The sequence below is a fragment of the Gavialis gangeticus genome, unplaced genomic scaffold (genome assembly GCF_001723915.1).
Source record: "Gavialis gangeticus isolate Ggan-Ray unplaced genomic scaffold, GavGan_comp1, whole genome shotgun sequence".
Taxonomy (NCBI): Eukaryota; Metazoa; Chordata; order Crocodylia; family Gavialidae; genus Gavialis; species Gavialis gangeticus.
Genome location: NW_017728993.1, coordinates 60,665,637 through 60,682,182, shown reverse-complemented (window position 1 = coordinate 60,682,182; position 16,546 = coordinate 60,665,637). Strand labels below are relative to the sequence as shown.

Sequence of the window (16,546 nt, the reverse complement as noted above, 5' to 3'; positions counted from 1 at the left end):
GTTCAAGGCGGGGCCTGGGCCAGGGGGGGGGGGGGGGCCCCTCCCCCCCCCCCCCTGTACTCCTTCCCTGCCCGGGGTCCTACCTCCCTCCCAACCCCCACTTACCTGAGCTTCCCGTGCCGCCGGGGCAGCCATGTGGTCCCAGCCCAGAAACAGCAGGTGGGGCTTCTGGCTGGGGGGTGGGGCCGGGTGGGCCCTGCTCTTGGAGCCTGCCAGACTTCCCCTGGGTCCTACTGCCCTTGGCTCCTGTCATTTTTGAAGGAACCAAGGGCAGAGAAATATTAATGTTCTACATTTTTTTAGGGGCCTCGCAGGCCGGATAGAATGACCTTGGATCTGGCTCGTGGGCCATATTTTGCCCACCCCTGGTCTAGAGACAACATGCAAGGCAAGGATTTCTTAGGGTGATATCTTTTGCTATACCAACTGTGTAGTTGGGATAAAGTTACACAAGCTTTTAAATGCAAGATGTTCTTTGTCAGGTGAGACAAATAGGTGAGACCTGATCGATCTCTCTCTCTCTCTCTCTTTCTCTGTAATTTAATCATCTTAAATGTTCATTATATCTCAGATTTCTTTTACCTATGAATTTTACCCATCAGATCTCACTTATCTTCTATTTTCCAGCAGTCAGTATCCTTGCTGCTCAGGAAAAAAACTCTACCAAAAATCAAAGGCAAAAACATTTTTCTTTTCCTTCTACTTCATTGCCTCTTTATTGAGTGTCTCACGTAGGGCTGGTCACAGTCAGTGGAGGGTTCCGATCCAATTCGGAGAAATTAAAGGGTCTCCTGATTCAGTTCGGATTCGGAGATTCAGCCATTGAATCGGGCTGAATATCCACTGAATTGAATCTGGGACCAAAGCTTTGCGCAGTCCTAGTAAGCAACCTTTTAGGAACAGCACACTGAATTGATGGAGCTCAGTCGAAAGACAGGGTTTTGCCTGTAACCTAGCTACCAAGTACTTATAACACAGCCATGACTGATGTCCCAGCTTCATGGGCCGGATTAAACTTGGTGGGTTGCATCCCATCTCAAGGCTTTAGGTTGCTTACCCCTAGGAAGAAAGAATACATATTAGTGAAAATCTTAAACTGGGCTCTGCCATTTTTAAACTAGTCTGTGACAAACTTCTGTTCTGTTATGGGTGTAGATCAGTTTCTGATCGCTTGTACCAGTAAAAGTGTATTGTTAGTACCTGGCTCTTTTAGATCATGTAAGTTAGTCTAGTGCCAGTAACCCTCTAACCAGGGGTCAGCAATATTTTTGGGCAGAGTACCAAAAACACCTGCAATCTCGACTTGTAAAATGTTGGCATGCCAGGGACAGATGGCAGGGGAGCTGCAAGGGGCCCAAAACTTGTAGCAATGCAGCCCCAGCTCCTTCCCTACTGTCTGCCCAAAGATGTGTATGCCAAGCAAAATGTCTTTGTGTGCCATGTTCTGGCACCTGTGCCAGGGTTGCCTATCCCTGCTCTATACCTTCCCACAATTCCATATTATTTCAGTAGGACACACTCTCTGGCAGTTCACTGGAAAAGAATCAGAAAGGCATGGCTAATGGCAGTGATAAGAACCACTGAGTATTCTTCCAGAAATTCTAGTAATGCTGTGTGTAATACCAGTATGAACTCAGTAATTTGTCAAAGCAAAATGAAAATACGTACAGTAAAAGCTGTATTATCCAGCACCTTACAAACCGGCATGCTCTGCTAACCAGCATGGCAGTTGTTGCAGCAAAAGCAAAACCAGAAGTGCCCACTGTGGCACTTCCGGTTTTGCCAAGCCCCCATGGCCCGGGGCAAAGCAGCCTGTGCTGCCAAGTGCCCCCGGTACAGGGCCTCCCTCCCTGTCCCCCGGCACACTGATGTGGCAGGAGGGTCGGCAGTGTACCAGACATGGCGGGAGGGCCAGTGGCCCAAACAGGCAAAGACGCCTGTTTGGGCCTCTCAGGTATCCGGCATATTTGGTTATCTGGCACCCCCCACCCCATTTCCCAAGGGTGTTGGATAACAAAGCTTTTGCTATATGTTAATTTTTTTTCTGAAGCAGACTGTCACACCTCTCAAATGTGGTATATAATGGAAATTCTGGAAAAACCTTAATTACCAGTGTGCTGCCAGACGTCACAGTAAAACAAGTGGTCATATTAATAAAAATAAGATGTGTTCTTGGCTTTAAATGCACTACCCCTTGAAATAGTCTTCTATGTGTGTTTCACTGAAGCTGAGATCAGCTGTGCTAAATTGTTAGGAGGAAACCTTGAAGAAAGGTTATAAACATTTGTCTGAAGAGCCCTTCTTTGGCAAATACCAAGGAAAAATATTGCTGTGTATGATGAGAGATTGCTCTAAATCTGAAAATCATTAAGAATACTCATTTGTTTGTGTCAGAAATTTCAGAACAAACTTAAGAGGTTGTATAGGGGATTTGGCACTGTGGTGGCATTATTTCTGTAGGAGGAAAAATAGAGCAGTGTGCTGCAAAGTGGAATAGAACATTACAAATATGTATCCTTCCACGTATAATTCTTGTTATCATGTCTACTCCACTTGCATAACGGGAAGTTTATACTACTAAGGATATAACCCTGGGAAAGAGAATATGCTGAAAAATATCTTCAATTATGCAAAAATTGGAATCAGTTAATTGAGAAGATGATCCAAGTCAGCTGATTATCTACCCAGGTTTTTTTTGTGGCTATACAGATCTTTAGGGGACTATTTTATGCAGAGTTCTAGGTTATAAGAATGAGTCAACATCAAGATGACTCAGTAAAATGCTCAAAAATTAAAAAATGCTAGAATTGTGGTTGTTCATGTAATAATAGCTAGTAAATATTTTGTTTTCTCTTTATTTTATGTGATTCCCTATTTCCTGTTTACAACAAACTATTCAAATCCTGATTTAAAGGCCAAACTCATTTCCTCATCGGCTTTTCGGTGGTGCTCTTTTCTACGGTTGGAGTTTTCCACGAAAACAAACTATTGTATTTCTCTTGGAATTGGTGGTATTATGCCCAAATTATGAATGGAAAATGAAGGCAGTGATTCAGCTAAAAGTATTCACTAATAGGTGCCAAACTTCAGATGCCTGGATCTTTTGGGACACTTTTTTTAGGGTATTTAATATCACCTAGCACTTCATAAGTTAAAACCTTGCACTGACTTACCCAGTCCATTCTGACTGGACCTTCTCCTTCCCATTATAGCCTCCTTATCTCAATCTGCTCCCACCATCCATTCCCTCAACCTGATCCTGATCCTTGCTGCTCTCTGCATTTGAATTGGGCATCTTCCTTCTGCTCTGTCTGTGCCCAGTTAAGAAATTATGTATCCCATGCTTTTGTCTTTCCTTGCCATTCCAGTGCCCTCCCGTGAGCAGGCAGCACTCGCAGGGAAGTTTCTTGGCTCTTGCAGCCTGGACTAGAGCACATTGAGTGTAGATGGGATCTTCCAGGTTTTGCCTATCTGCTTTCCTCAGCATGTGTAAAGCACAGATCCCTCCCCAAAGCTTATAACTGGGCCAGATCTGGGCAAATTTTACAGGAACTGAAAAGCGCACTTCAGTCCCTAATCCAAAGATGGGGGTAGGGAAAGAAGTGACTATCATGTCTTAAAGAAAAGTTTCTTAATATGGGGAAAACATGTATTTTTTTTCTTGCTTCCTTCTCAGAGGAGAATTTCTTGGCTTAATTTTCCCCCAAAATGAGCTTTTTGCAGTTAGTTGACAGTTGGAAAAAAAACAGCCCATCTTTCTTAGTTCTGAAAAGTTCTATAAGCAAACAAAAATGGGGCATTCTAATAGAAGACATTTCATTATCACAATTATGAGATTACCAAATCTGCTATAAACTAATAGACTTGCAAACATTTAAATAAATGTTCTCCTTTTCAGAATATTTCATTTGTATTGTATGGTACATTTTTAATGTAAACTTAGTACATTTTTTTTTTTAATGAGCATAACAATGGTATACTATAATTTGTAAGTTTGGGGGTAGAGATGGCTTCAGCTATCTATGAAGCTAAACTTAATTAGAATAAATGTAAAGGCTTAAATAGGTGGTTTCAGTAAATTTCATCTAAAAAAGAACAGATTTTTTTTAAATGTCATCTGTCTTAATTAGGTATTTGTATAAAATGTGTTTTGTCTTGGATGTTATTTTTTGGGAAAATAGTTGTTTTGTAGCAAAGAGTAGCTTTTTGTGCAGAAATAATTGCTATTTGGACAGACAGAAGGGAATGTATAGGCAGGAAGTGTTGCAGTTGTCATTAGTAATGCTCTAAGGAAATGTTCATGGGATACTAATTCAACTCCTAAATATAGCTGTGTTGTCTAGCAGTGCTACTGTAAAAGAAGCTGGAACTTTCAACAGGTTTTTAAATGGTTATATTTATAGCTAAATCAAGTCTATGGAAAGTTTTTAATGAAAACCAGAAATATCCCTCTCTTGCAAAAAGCAATGTCAAAGTTTTATAGTCTTCTTTTTTTCAGTTATAGTTAGCTAGCTGCTGCTTTGTCAGTGAATGGACATATGTTACTCCAAAAAGTAATACTGGAGTACTCATGCCATTCTTCTGTTGTAACCTTGTACCAAGTCATTAATAACATTCCACATAAATGATAATTAAACTTTTCACACTGTTTTGGGGCCTTAATATGTTTAGAACAAATAAATATTAGATTAACAATAAATAGACTTGAATAGAATGAGTATTTTGTAATACTTTAATTTCTTCAGCAATGTCTTATTTTGTTTTTAATGCACATATAGTATCTAAAACCCTGGGACCAAAAACTGCTTTCATATCTGCATGTTAATTCTAGTAGAAACCACTTTTTCAGTAATTCAGCCAGTGATGTCATTAGTTTGTATATAAATTTGCCTTGCTTGGAAGAATTAGTTAAGATGGTCACTATTGTGACAGAAAAGTTGCCTACTACATGGCTTTATCAGAGGTGGTAGTTAAAGAAAAATTTGATTCACTTCAAATCAATGATATGTGTGGGGTTTTCTGTAAAATTTGTCTCTGCTTATAATTGCTAATTGAATCTCTGTTTACTACACACTTTCTAGAAACTTTTATTCATGATAGTTTCTTAAGTAGAGGTGAACAGGAAATATATTTTTAGGTTAGCAAGGGAAATGTACATTCTAAGAAGTTCAATATCTCTGTCTTCCAAAATAAACTCCTGTCTCAGAGTAGGACTAATTCCTGCTTTGGATTCATTACCATTTCTCTCAAAATTATGGTTGGAAATGGAGGGAAAATATAATTTTGTAAATAGGACACTTAGGGTCTTTTTAGTAATGCAGTGTTTAAATGAACTACTTGGCTGATGGTGGACGCTTGCTCAAAGATCAGTACTCACAAACCTTCATTTTTCCTGGTTCTTGAATAAATGTAAAATCAATGTTTTAACCAGCTTAACTTTGATTTTTATGCAAATACATGGCAACCTTCAATATTTGTGACCATGATGTAACATTAAAGTAGTTGCTTTACCTTGTGGCATAATCTTATAAACTTAAATTGTCCAGAAAACTTCATTAAATAATCCAGTGTCATTTATACATAATGTTTCCTTTTAGTTTGCCCTAATGCTTTATATTAAACATAACATGAATAAAAATACTATGTTTACAAAAACTAGTATTGAGTACTTGGTTAAAGTATTTCAGAGCCATGCTTTCTTACTGTATTTACTTGAATCTAAGACGACCCTGAATTTAAGATGCCCCCCCCCATAATTAGATTTTATTTATGGAAAATGTATCACTTTTTATGTTAATTTTCCAGGTATAGAGTCTAATTATCAGAGGGGTCTCTTTGAATTTGTCCCCTTCCCACTATGGCACCAAATAAAGGGGTAGCTGGGGGCGAGGGGGGGCGGTCAGCTGGCCTTTTTGCTACTGCATTTTTACCTTTTTTTGCAAACTGCTGCAAGTTTCAGCAAAGCTACTTCATAATCATACTTTTGAGTAGCACTTCTTGTACCTACTTATTCATAGTACAAACTATGCATATTAATCCAAAGTGAAAAGGTTAATAATTTAGCACATAGTTCATTGGGTTGTGCTCTAGCAGAGTCAACAGTGTTTCCAGCCATGGTGATTCCACCATGCAGCAGTACTCGGTGAGTGTACTCCAGATTCCACCCTCTCCCCCCACCCCCCCTCCAAGGATCCATGTGCTAATCATTTCCCCACTCACAGCTGGGACCGTGTGTTTTTGTTGCAAGTCCTGGGATTTTCCAAAAGCTCATACGCAGGTGAAACTTGAGGCTGCTTGGTCTGGCTCTGCTCCATGGAGGGCAGGGCCACAGCAGCTGCATGAAATGAGCTGAAGGGGAGAAAGAGAGCTTCTCATCTACGTAGGTGTTTGGTGATGTTTGCCAGGCATTAAAGGCTGATAAAGAAACAAGAATCATTGGAAATGGAAAAGAAAGATGCTGCTCAGGAATGAAGACAAAGTCAAAATGTATCCAGTGTAGTGGCTCACCATGACTTGACAGAGAGTTGTTTCTGAGGAGGACTGTGCTCAATGGGTACTCCCATATATTTTATTCAGATGGGTTGCACTACTAGCCTTGTGGAAGCTTCCTATGAATGTGTTTGCACAATGTGGACCATATGTTTTACAGGTATGCTCAAGTATGGGCTGCATTCAGTCAACTTCATAGCTGGTTTTAATTATTGAGCAGATGATGCTCTCAGTGGCAGTTTAATGATAGTGTATTTAATGAAGAGGTTTCCCTATATGTGAATGTAAGACAAGGGTCTTATTTCCTATGCGCATTGGAGCGGGGGTGGTTAGGGGACATTTTATTATTGTATTTAAATAAAATAAGATAGCCTCCAGACTTATTGATGTTTTAATTTAGAAAACCAGCTTTTTGCTTGCCTTCCACTACAGTATTGTACATAGCAAGTGGCCTGGAGCTCTCAGCACTCTGTGCATATCTTATACTATTGCAGTTACCTAATATTTCTTCCACCCTTATTTGTTATATATGTGTAATGCATGCCTATCACTTTTTCTAACAATCGCTTGAAATTCTTCCAGGTGGAGGAAGGGAGTGGGGAAGACATAATAGAAGTTAGTTTTGGCAGGTGAGGTAACTGTTCTTTACAGGCAGCAAAATTTAAAAAGACACTTTGAATGGGGAAATTGTGGAACAAAAAATCATCCATGGACAGGATTGTGTTAAGTATAGGTTAAACATGGATTACAGAACCTTATCCTATTACCTGGATTAGCTGTTGTGGCTCTTGTGTATATGGGTTCATCACTTGTTTGCATCTCCCAGCTCTGTCTTCTGCCCCTTCCTCCCTCTCTTCCTTCCCTACCTTTTTGTAGTCAAATCACTCGCTTCATATCTTGCTCTACACTTGTCCTTTTACAGCATCTGATGAAGTTAGCATGAATTCACAAAAGTTTTATGCTCTCTATTTATGCAGCCTGTAAGTGCGTGTTTTGCTGTCTGGCAGTGTCTATTTCTATTTTAATACTAGTTGCTTTTAGATAAAATGTCTGTGTTTTTGTTTGTGTATCTCTTTAATATAATTTAGTGGTTTCCAGGGCCACCTATCTTATAATATAGGGCATCAACCTAAGCTTCTTCAGAAGTTGAATTTAGACTGTTTCCTGTGCGTAGATTTCCAAATTTAAGCCGCTATCTTAAGGGATGGTTGATCGTTTAGGCTGCTTACAGGTGTAAAACAAAACATCCCAAAGTGTCACTTTAAATGTGGTGTGCGTCCCTGCTGAGCCCAGCACGTGCCCAGAAGAGGCATTGTGTTGGTTTGACGCACCTCACCCAACATCTGTATAGATCGGGCACTTTTATCTAATGGCTCATTGAATCAGCCATTAGATAAAGTTCCTAAAAGCCCCACTGAAGCACCTGATCTACACAGATGCTGTGGAGCTGGGTAAACTATCACACTGCCTCTTCCAGTAAAGTGTGGTTTTGTTTTGTTTGTTTGTTTTCATGTCTGTCAGCAGACTCAGACATGACAAGTCTTCTGGCTAAGTAGCCTTTTACAGATTATGTATGTGTAGTTGAAACTTGAACTCATTTTTATCACTTAAGTGATTGTTGCAACTCTTGATGCAGTGTTTACTCTTCTAGGCCACAGGCTGTCCTTTTTCCATAAGGTATTCTTTATTTCTCCCATTATTTTTCTTTATCTAGTTTCAGGTCAAGGCAGTTATACATCTCCTTCCCTAGAATAAATTTGTTCACTTTCTGTTACTTTCTATGTGTGCATCCCATCTTCTGTCAGCAGGCTCTCTGCTTTCCCCTCCAGCTTGATTGAAAAGTAATAAGGCTTTAGATCAGGATTTTGGCATCTAAAGTGGCTAAGAATTAAATGTTATGATGTCCATTATGTTAAAAAGCTCATGGACTCAGTGAATTTGTTAACTCGTGGCAAATGTATCATACTTAAAGGGTCCTAGAAGACTCCTAAAGTTGCATTTTTGTCTAAATGGTTAAGAAATATGAATTGTGGCGCTGGTATTGCTTAAGATAAGTCTTACCCCTTAAGACTTTGAAGTCAGTCAGCTAGAACTACTGTCAACTCATGGGTATCTCTTGCAATAATTAGGCTTGGCACAATTAAACTTTTTTATTTTCTAGTTATTTTGATAGATAATATTGATATTCATTTTTGAAATAAATGCTTAAATTTTTATCTATTTAAATTTTCAGGATTGTGCACTTTAACCACCTGCCACAACAAATGTAACAACTGTAGGACTGCTGCCAGCTGAGCAGCAGAGCTGCACTCAGTTTTAGCTCCACTTGCCTGTAGCTCCATTGTGCACTGTCACTTCCTCTTCCTTTGTTCCCAGTCCCCTGGGGTTTCTGGGAGTTGCAGTCCAAGCTACAGTCAGCATGGTTCTGCAGGAACTGCTCCCTCTGTCTCTCACTCCATCAGCTATCATTTTTCTTAAGCCCCCTTTCTATAAATTTTGATGATTAATGATGGAAATATGTTTTTTTTTTTTTTTACTGGACTGTGAGGTGAGATCAGCATTTTATCCATGTTTACTGATTTAGGGGGAAAAAACCCCTGAATCTTACCAAACCTAGCAATAATGCAGCTTAGTCTTCACCTCACAGCCTTACGACTGGTTATAGAAAAGGTGCCAAGGCATATACTGAGATGGATCTGTTCTTTCAGGGACATGAAAAAATATATTTTGTACATGTTGAAATGGAACTCCTAAAATCCACTAAGAAATCATCTAAGCTTTACTTTGGAAGTGCTTTTTTATCTTTTATAAGGAAAGGAAGGTATTTGCCAGCTATGAAGGGGGTAGAGCAGCAGATTTGAGAAGTTCATGTGACTTTGCAAATTTTATACAGTAAAATGTTAGAGCTTAAGTCACCTTCACATTCTCATTTGCAGCTTTATAATGTATATTAGCACCATTGTAGAATTTAAGAATTGGATTTTAAACTATTTTGTTGAACAAACCGTAAATACTTCTGTACATGGAACTGCTCTTTGAACTGTTAACAATCTACTGGAGACTGTGAAACCAAGAAAATCCTACCTTTTGGCTTGCTTTTTTTTTTATGGTATTCATTAGATACATATGTAAGAGAAGTAGTTAAATGTCCTTATCCTTTTCACCCACTTAGTCATCTGAAGTGTCAGCTTAGGTTTACCTTAAAAAAACAAACCTCAAAAGAAACTAAATAAAACAACAAGAAAAAATACTGACATTTTTGCTTTGAAGGTTGACTTACAGCTGCATATCAGCTTCCTTTGCCTATCTAGGAAAACATAAACATCCCATGGAGGGTATCTAGACAGAGTTCAGAAGCAAATTGATGCATATTGGCATAATATAAACTGCAGGATTTTGTTCGAATTAGAAGGGGGAAAAAAAAAAAGAGAGAGTATTACCAAAATAAGGTTGATGTCTCTTTGGGAAATGGGATGAGGTTGCAATTAGAGGGATGTTGAGATTCTCTGTGTATCATGCTGTAATTTGCCCTTTTTTATTTCTTCCACTTTTGCTGTTATGTTTGAGTTCAAGCTATTAAGAAAGAGTTTCATGTTTAGTGGAGTACGTACCATAGCACTATCTGTCTGCCAGATGTGTTGAATACCAAGGCAAGTGGAAGAGATGAGCACTGAGGAATTTACTTTTGCATCTTCTTAAAAGTATATGTTTTATTATAACTTCATTCTTACTTTTTTCTCATTTATCATGCAGGGAAACGTGTTATGTAAGTGTGCTGAGAGGCAGGATGCACATGTTCTGTAAGGAGTTTTCTATGCCATTGACATTTATTTTATGCTTAATTTGCAACTCCATATTGAAATAACTGGTGGAAAATATTTCTTCTGTCAAAGGTAGTGTAGGTCTCATTTTTGTCTGTTTTAGGATGCATGTTCATTTACATATGTAAATATCAAAGCAATAATAATGTGAAATCATTTTTATAAGTAATCCTATAATAAAGATTTTAAATAAATTGTTAAATAACTGAAATGGAATAATTTTCACGTTAAACTAAATCATTTCACATATTAAATATAATGGTTGAACAAATCTGAAGAAGCTCATAGCTTGTATTTCAACTGGAAAATCTTTTTTTAGTAGCTTTAATGACTACCAGTGATGTGTTTTGGACTTGGACAAAGATAAATATTTATTGCAGGTGGAATTCCTGCATGTTTTGTATGTTATTACAAGCTCGTATAGGTAACAAATGCTGTCTCACAGTAAGAAAGTTTTTAAGAAGACAAGAACAAAAAACCCAAACAAAATATACTTGTAGCCCTGTATCTTGCAGAGCCAAATTGTGCAAAATAAGGGTCTAAATGTAACTCTCTTTCTGGAATCCAGGCACTGAAAAGTGTTGTTGTTGTTTTTCTATTTGATCACTTGAGTATGATAAAGCTTTAACTTCTCCCCACTCAGTCAATTGGTCTGATCATCATTTGAACTGCTTTCAAGGAATATGAACCTCCTCGATATTCAGCCCAAAAAATCCCATCCTGATACTTGCTTCTGTAATGGCCTCCTCTATACCACACTCCATTAAGGTTAGAATGTGCACAGGCATTGTACCACCAGCCTCCTTTGTGGAAATGGGCACAGTTTCCTGTTGGGAGAAAATAAAATAAGTGAAACTGAAGCACTTATGGGAATTGATAGATGAGGGGTTTTCAAACTTATTCATACTGTGACTAGCTGGTAAGAAATCTTATTTTGCAAACCACTTTGCATTCTCATATATCACTTATTCCATTTACAATCCTCTTAACTTCCTTTCCCCTACAACGAGTTGTTTATAAGGGAACATAATATTAGTAATAATGTGTCCTTAGCCACACCATCTGACTAATCAGCTGTGTTCCATGAACTGAATTTAAGAATTTCTGCTGTATGCTGTATGGAACTACCTAAGTAGGAGCAACATGACTCATATTTTAATTTTGTTAATTTGCCGTGAAGCAGATTTTTATTTAAGGAGGTGGCATATTATCTTCTCAACAACTAATAATGACAAATAGCTGTTTTAGTGAGAAGCTGGTCATGTTTTTCTGGTGAGCGGGGGGGCTGAATGATACAGTGTGGGCATTAGGACCCAGCCACTGTCACAGCTCCTCCCTGCTATCCAGATGTAGCATGTTACAGTGAAAGTACCCCTCTCAGCCAAAGCCCTGAGTGCCCAGCTGCAGCCTGTTGTGGGCAGAGCTCCCTCTTCATCAGACTTCAGGTACTGGACTGCACTGCAACACAGGGAGAGACCCCACCTCTGAATGCAACCAGTTGTGTGGCTCCATGGACTAGATCCAGCCTGCACCCTTGGCTTAAGTCATTGGTTTTACCAGTGTGACCTGGCCTGAGGTCCAAAATTGCATAATAAGTGTCAACAAAGCAAGGATTGTTTCTTTTTCTGCAGTTCATTTTGTTTTTTACTTGCTGTTTACTTTGGATTAGTGTTGTTGGGCTTGTTGTCAAAATAAATACTTTTTTGTCTCAATTGTGTTCTTACTTTATTATGAGTAATACACAAAGCCCTGGATCCTGCAAAGTTACTTATGTACTTAATTTTATAAAGCTATGAATAGTCCCATCAGTGGCCGCATCTGCATGAAATGCTTGGTGGGCAGGGTCAGTTACTACTGTGCAGGGCACAAACAGTGGCATGCTACTGTACAGTAAGAACAGGTTACTGTGCAGTCAGCGTTATCAGGAAGTCATGCAAGGATGCTACTGCATACTAATGCCAATTACAGCACAATCATTTTGTACTTGGGATTGCACAGTAATACCTGCATAGTTAGCATCTCATGTAGATGCAGCCAGTGAGTCTTTTAATGTGATTAAAGTTACCTGTATGCTTAAAACTTAGCAGGATTGGGACTTAACATTGCAATTATTGGCAAAGGTTGGCGAATATATGTCTGGGTCTAGTCTGAAGGCTGAGAGCTAGTGCTTTACGAGTTTATCTTCAAAGAAGAGTGGTGTGACTTCTAAGAACAATATAGGCAAAGGCCCTTATTCGGATTGGAGTATGTGCAAACCTTCTTAGACTTGACTTTTATCAAAAGTCACCAAATTTAAAATAACTAAGTCCTGAATTATGCAGCAGGCTCAAAATAGGCTCTGTCAGTTGGACTACCTGTGCGTGCTTGATTTGCTTACTTTGAAGAACTAGTAATAATATTAATCATTTTATCATAATTTAAATGTTGTATTTTTTTCTTAAAACCATTGTATATGTTGAAGGTGGTATCTGTTGGACCAGCCAGCTTTTTCCTGGGTGACGCATTAGTTTCCTTACCTGTGTACATATCTCTGTCTCTGTCTAGTGTTGTAAATTGTTTTCCATTGTGCCATATCATGGAGTCCCCAGCATTTCCTTGGTAAGTTCCCAGACGCAACCTATAAAATTCACTTTCAGGCTCCAGGCGAAAACTGCTGTATTCTGCATAAACTTTCTTATTGCTCCAGTCTTCTAGTTCAATCAACAACCTGTAATTGTCCTGATTGGTAAGCATGTAGATATTTTGTAGTCCCAGCCAGTACTCTCCATCAACATTGCCAAATCCTTTCTGTACAAAGAAAACCAGAATGTGAGGTTAAGTAGTTTAGCTTTCCTAATCTTTTTAATGAGGATATTTATCAGCAATGGTAGCATATTTCAGTAAAATTTTTTTGAAACCACTAAAAGGTATTAGACTTTTGACCTTCTTGACCCTTTCTTTTTAATCTGCATAGGCCAGATTCTACCAATCTAACTTGACTTGATTTAGTATTTTATTTATGAGTAACTTAACAATTACTGGTAGAACTGGTGGTAGCATGAGGAGGAAGAAACTGAGCCCTGGTGTCTGAGATTCCACTGATATGTTTAAAATTTTTAAAGTTCTCATAATAACTTGCGTGTGCTTTCTTTGCATATGTCGTGTTACAGGTTATTAGTTGAGCTGGTAAATGTAATCTTTACAGTAGCTCACTTCTCCCCTCAGACACTAGACACAACTGCAGCTTCAAATAAGCTCTGTACATGCAATGTGGGTGACTCATGAATGCCCTGTTTATTATGAAAATACTAAATTTTGCATTATCTGACCAAGCTGTATTTCTTCTCAAGCAGTGCACAGCTGTAGTAATGGCAAATAATATACCCAGTGCAATCCAAATTATCCATAAAGGCCCCAATTGAGCAAGATCCTTACCGACATACCTAACTTTTTAAGCATATAAGTAGCCCATTCTCAATTGGGTCCAGAATGGGATGCGTTTCCTATGAAAATGTAGTCAGTAATTAGACTAATAATTTGTATACACTGTATGGCTGGGTTAGGGAAGCATGTACGAAAGTATAGTTCTTTTCCCTGACCCTACTGCCTAAAACAAAATTCAAACTTTATTATAAAGCTAAGAGGGGCTTACTTTAAATTCAAGATAAGTTGTTCTCAAAAACGAAGGCCCTGATCCTAAAAATGTATGTACATACTAAACTCCACTTAAATGAATAATCCCACTAAACTGAATTGGACTATGTATGTACGTACAGTTAAGCATGTTCTAATTGTTAACAGAAATCTTGTTTTTAATTAGACTGTTGGAATATAAATGGAAAAAAAAATCTTTGTTCAGAAGAGCTTGTTGCATACCCCACAGGTGGACACACTGCATGTTATACATAAAATACTTGTCTATATTTTGAAATATAAGTTGATTTACCTTTAAACTTAACAAAGAGAGAAACTTTGTTACAGTGGCTAGCCATGAATGATATTCTCAGTCATTTTCCCACCAAAAGGAAGCTCCTTGTTTTCTGAATAATGACATTTACCTTGTAACTGTCCCAATTCCTGAAGAAATTGACAGATCCATCTGTCCTTTTCTGAATAACTGCCCAGCCTCCAGGGTCCAGGCTGTTCTCACACCATAACTGCATTGGCTCATTGCTGTTTTCAGGTTTGATCATATAAATTCCACTGTTGGAATACCCAGCTTCTTTGGCTTGTTGACAGTCTTTGAATGGGCCTGTTTGGGGGAAAAAAAAAATTAACAAGAATACTTTTTTCATAATGTTAATTCTCAGAAAGTAAAAGCTACCATATAAACATGTAAAATGTCTTTGTCTTTATTTGGTTAATTTTCTGATTGTCTTGTTTACAACACCATCTTTCCAAATAACTAAATGTTTTGCCAAGCAGATGGCATTCTTTTACAGTCTACACCTAAATATTTTGATAACTTCCTTTTGAATGTGTCACAAGAATTTACAACCTAATCTTGTATATGCAAGAAGAGTGAGTCCATTTCATAATTAGTTTATCCTATATAGTACAGCTTACTTTCTGGTATGCACTTTCATTATAATGCCTACATTTGAACTGATATAGTGAAAACTTAAAGTATATGAGTAGCTAGCAGCAAAGCTAGACTTTCTTTAGAAAACTTATTACATCCTGAGTCTACAAGTATGGAACTTAATGCAATAAACAAAGTTTACAGTGTTGCGTGGGATCCAGGTTGTAGTCATATTGGTCTAGAGGCAAAAGGAATCAGAAATTGTGGTAGAGCTGATATCTTTTATTAGACTAACTAGATTTTTGCAAAAAAAATCTTTATTTGTAAGCTTTTGGGACCCTTCTTCTGCATAAACTAAACTGTTCCAAACAGAAGATTTTACTACATCTTCAACTTTCTTATGAAATATGAACTTTCACTTCTGCTTAGGAGAACTTTTACAGTCTTTTCTCCTGTGCCTGAAAGCTTGCAAATAAAGAATTTTTTTTGCAAAAATCTAGTAGGTCTAATAAAATATATATCGCCTCTACCACGAGTTCTGATTCCTACTGTGTTGCGTAACATTTGTCTTCCTGATTAGTCCAATTCCAACATTTAGTTTGTTAAACCTGAGATGAGAACATCTTTGTACATTTCATTTTTTGACAGTTATGTACACATGGCTATTAGCCAGAGAAGCATACAAGTAGTGGACCAAGTATTTTTGAGCAGCCAATAGCATTCATTTACTTGTTTCCTAGCTGTACTTCTAAAGAGATGCTGCTTATAGCAGCTCTTGGAAGTTTTCTTTCGGGTTATAAGTACAGCTCTTACGAAAGAGGATCTGTCAGCCTTCACCTTCTAGTTTATGTTTCTAACCTCTTTATTAGTCCAGGTGTCCTTTTGTAAGATAAAAGTATTATAGTTTCTGTGTTTCAACCCTTCTGTCCCTTTTCAAGGAAAAGGATATTCCTAGATAATCATTTCTATTGATGTTTGTACTAGTTTGAGAATTTTCATAATATAACTGGATGTCTTCTGATAATGGCTAGTGGTGAATCCCCTGTTAGTGCTTGATAACTCAGTCAGTCTTACTAAAAGTTGATAACATTCTGTTTAAATGCTAAAGACAACTACTGGGTGTTTGTTCTAATTCTCTTTTTAAATCATCATCTAATCTGTCTAACTAATTGAAACAAATTATAAATTACACAGTGCAGTGTAAAACCATTGCTGAAGTCGATCAGGTTTCCAACACGAGAATTTTTTTTTATTGCACACTTTCTACTGATAACCAAACTCTCTTACTTTTTTAATATGTTTGGTGTTAAACCGCTACATTTGAAGCCAACCCTTCTAACTGGGGCCTGGCAGCAGGGCAGGGCCTGAGAAGAGTTGTCACTTACATTATGTAAAAGCAGGGTGACCAACCTTGGCCTCGCAAGTGAAATGTGGCCCACGGAGCCATTGGATCTGGCCCGTGGGACACCCCCCCCCCCACAGGTCAGGAAATTTGGCAGCAAGGAAGCAGTGGCCATTAATGTGTCCACCCTTCCTCATGCCAAATTTCCAAACCTCAAGCCTCACATGCCTGATCAGAGTCAGGCCATGCCCCTTCTACCAGTGGTCCCGGGTTAGGGCTGGGCCATGCTCCCTTTCCTGTGGCAAGCCTGGGACATACTCCTATTCCCTCTGGGGTCATGCCAAGTCCTCTCCTCCTCTTCCTCCTCCCCCCCTTCTCCCCCCTTATCCTTTC

At 38.4% G+C, this 16,546-nt stretch overlaps 2 protein-coding genes and 2 long non-coding RNA genes across 8 annotated transcripts in view; 3 read left to right on the top strand and 1 right to left on the bottom strand.

Moving 5' to 3' along the window:
- RALGPS2 (Ral GEF with PH domain and SH3 binding motif 2) overlaps positions 1-16,546 on the top strand; it is a 252,496-nt gene that overhangs the window by 125,453 nt on the left and 110,497 nt on the right. The gene's annotated exons all lie outside the window — the stretch shown is intronic.
- Positions 674-12,333, top strand: LOC109286978. Its single transcript, XR_002094731.1, has 3 exons — positions 674-881; positions 1,407-1,410; positions 12,323-12,333. It is a non-coding gene; the product is annotated as an uncharacterized LOC109286978 (long non-coding RNA).
- On the top strand, positions 3,543-10,773 carry LOC109286979. Its single transcript, XR_002094732.1, has 2 exons — positions 3,543-5,420; positions 9,899-10,773. It is a non-coding gene; the product is annotated as an uncharacterized LOC109286979 (long non-coding RNA).
- ANGPTL1 (angiopoietin like 1) overlaps positions 10,619-16,546 on the bottom strand; it is a 43,894-nt gene continuing 37,966 nt past the window's right edge. Inside the window, exons 3-5 of the mRNA XM_019501823.1 lie at positions 14,348-14,541; positions 12,827-13,097; positions 10,619-11,137 (exon numbers count right to left, since the gene is read on the bottom strand). Coding sequence (XP_019357368.1) covers positions 10,950-11,137; positions 12,827-13,097; positions 14,348-14,541 — 653 coding nt within the window. The 3' untranslated portion in view covers positions 10,619-10,949. The remainder of the gene's footprint in view (positions 11,138-12,826; positions 13,098-14,347; positions 14,542-16,546) is intronic.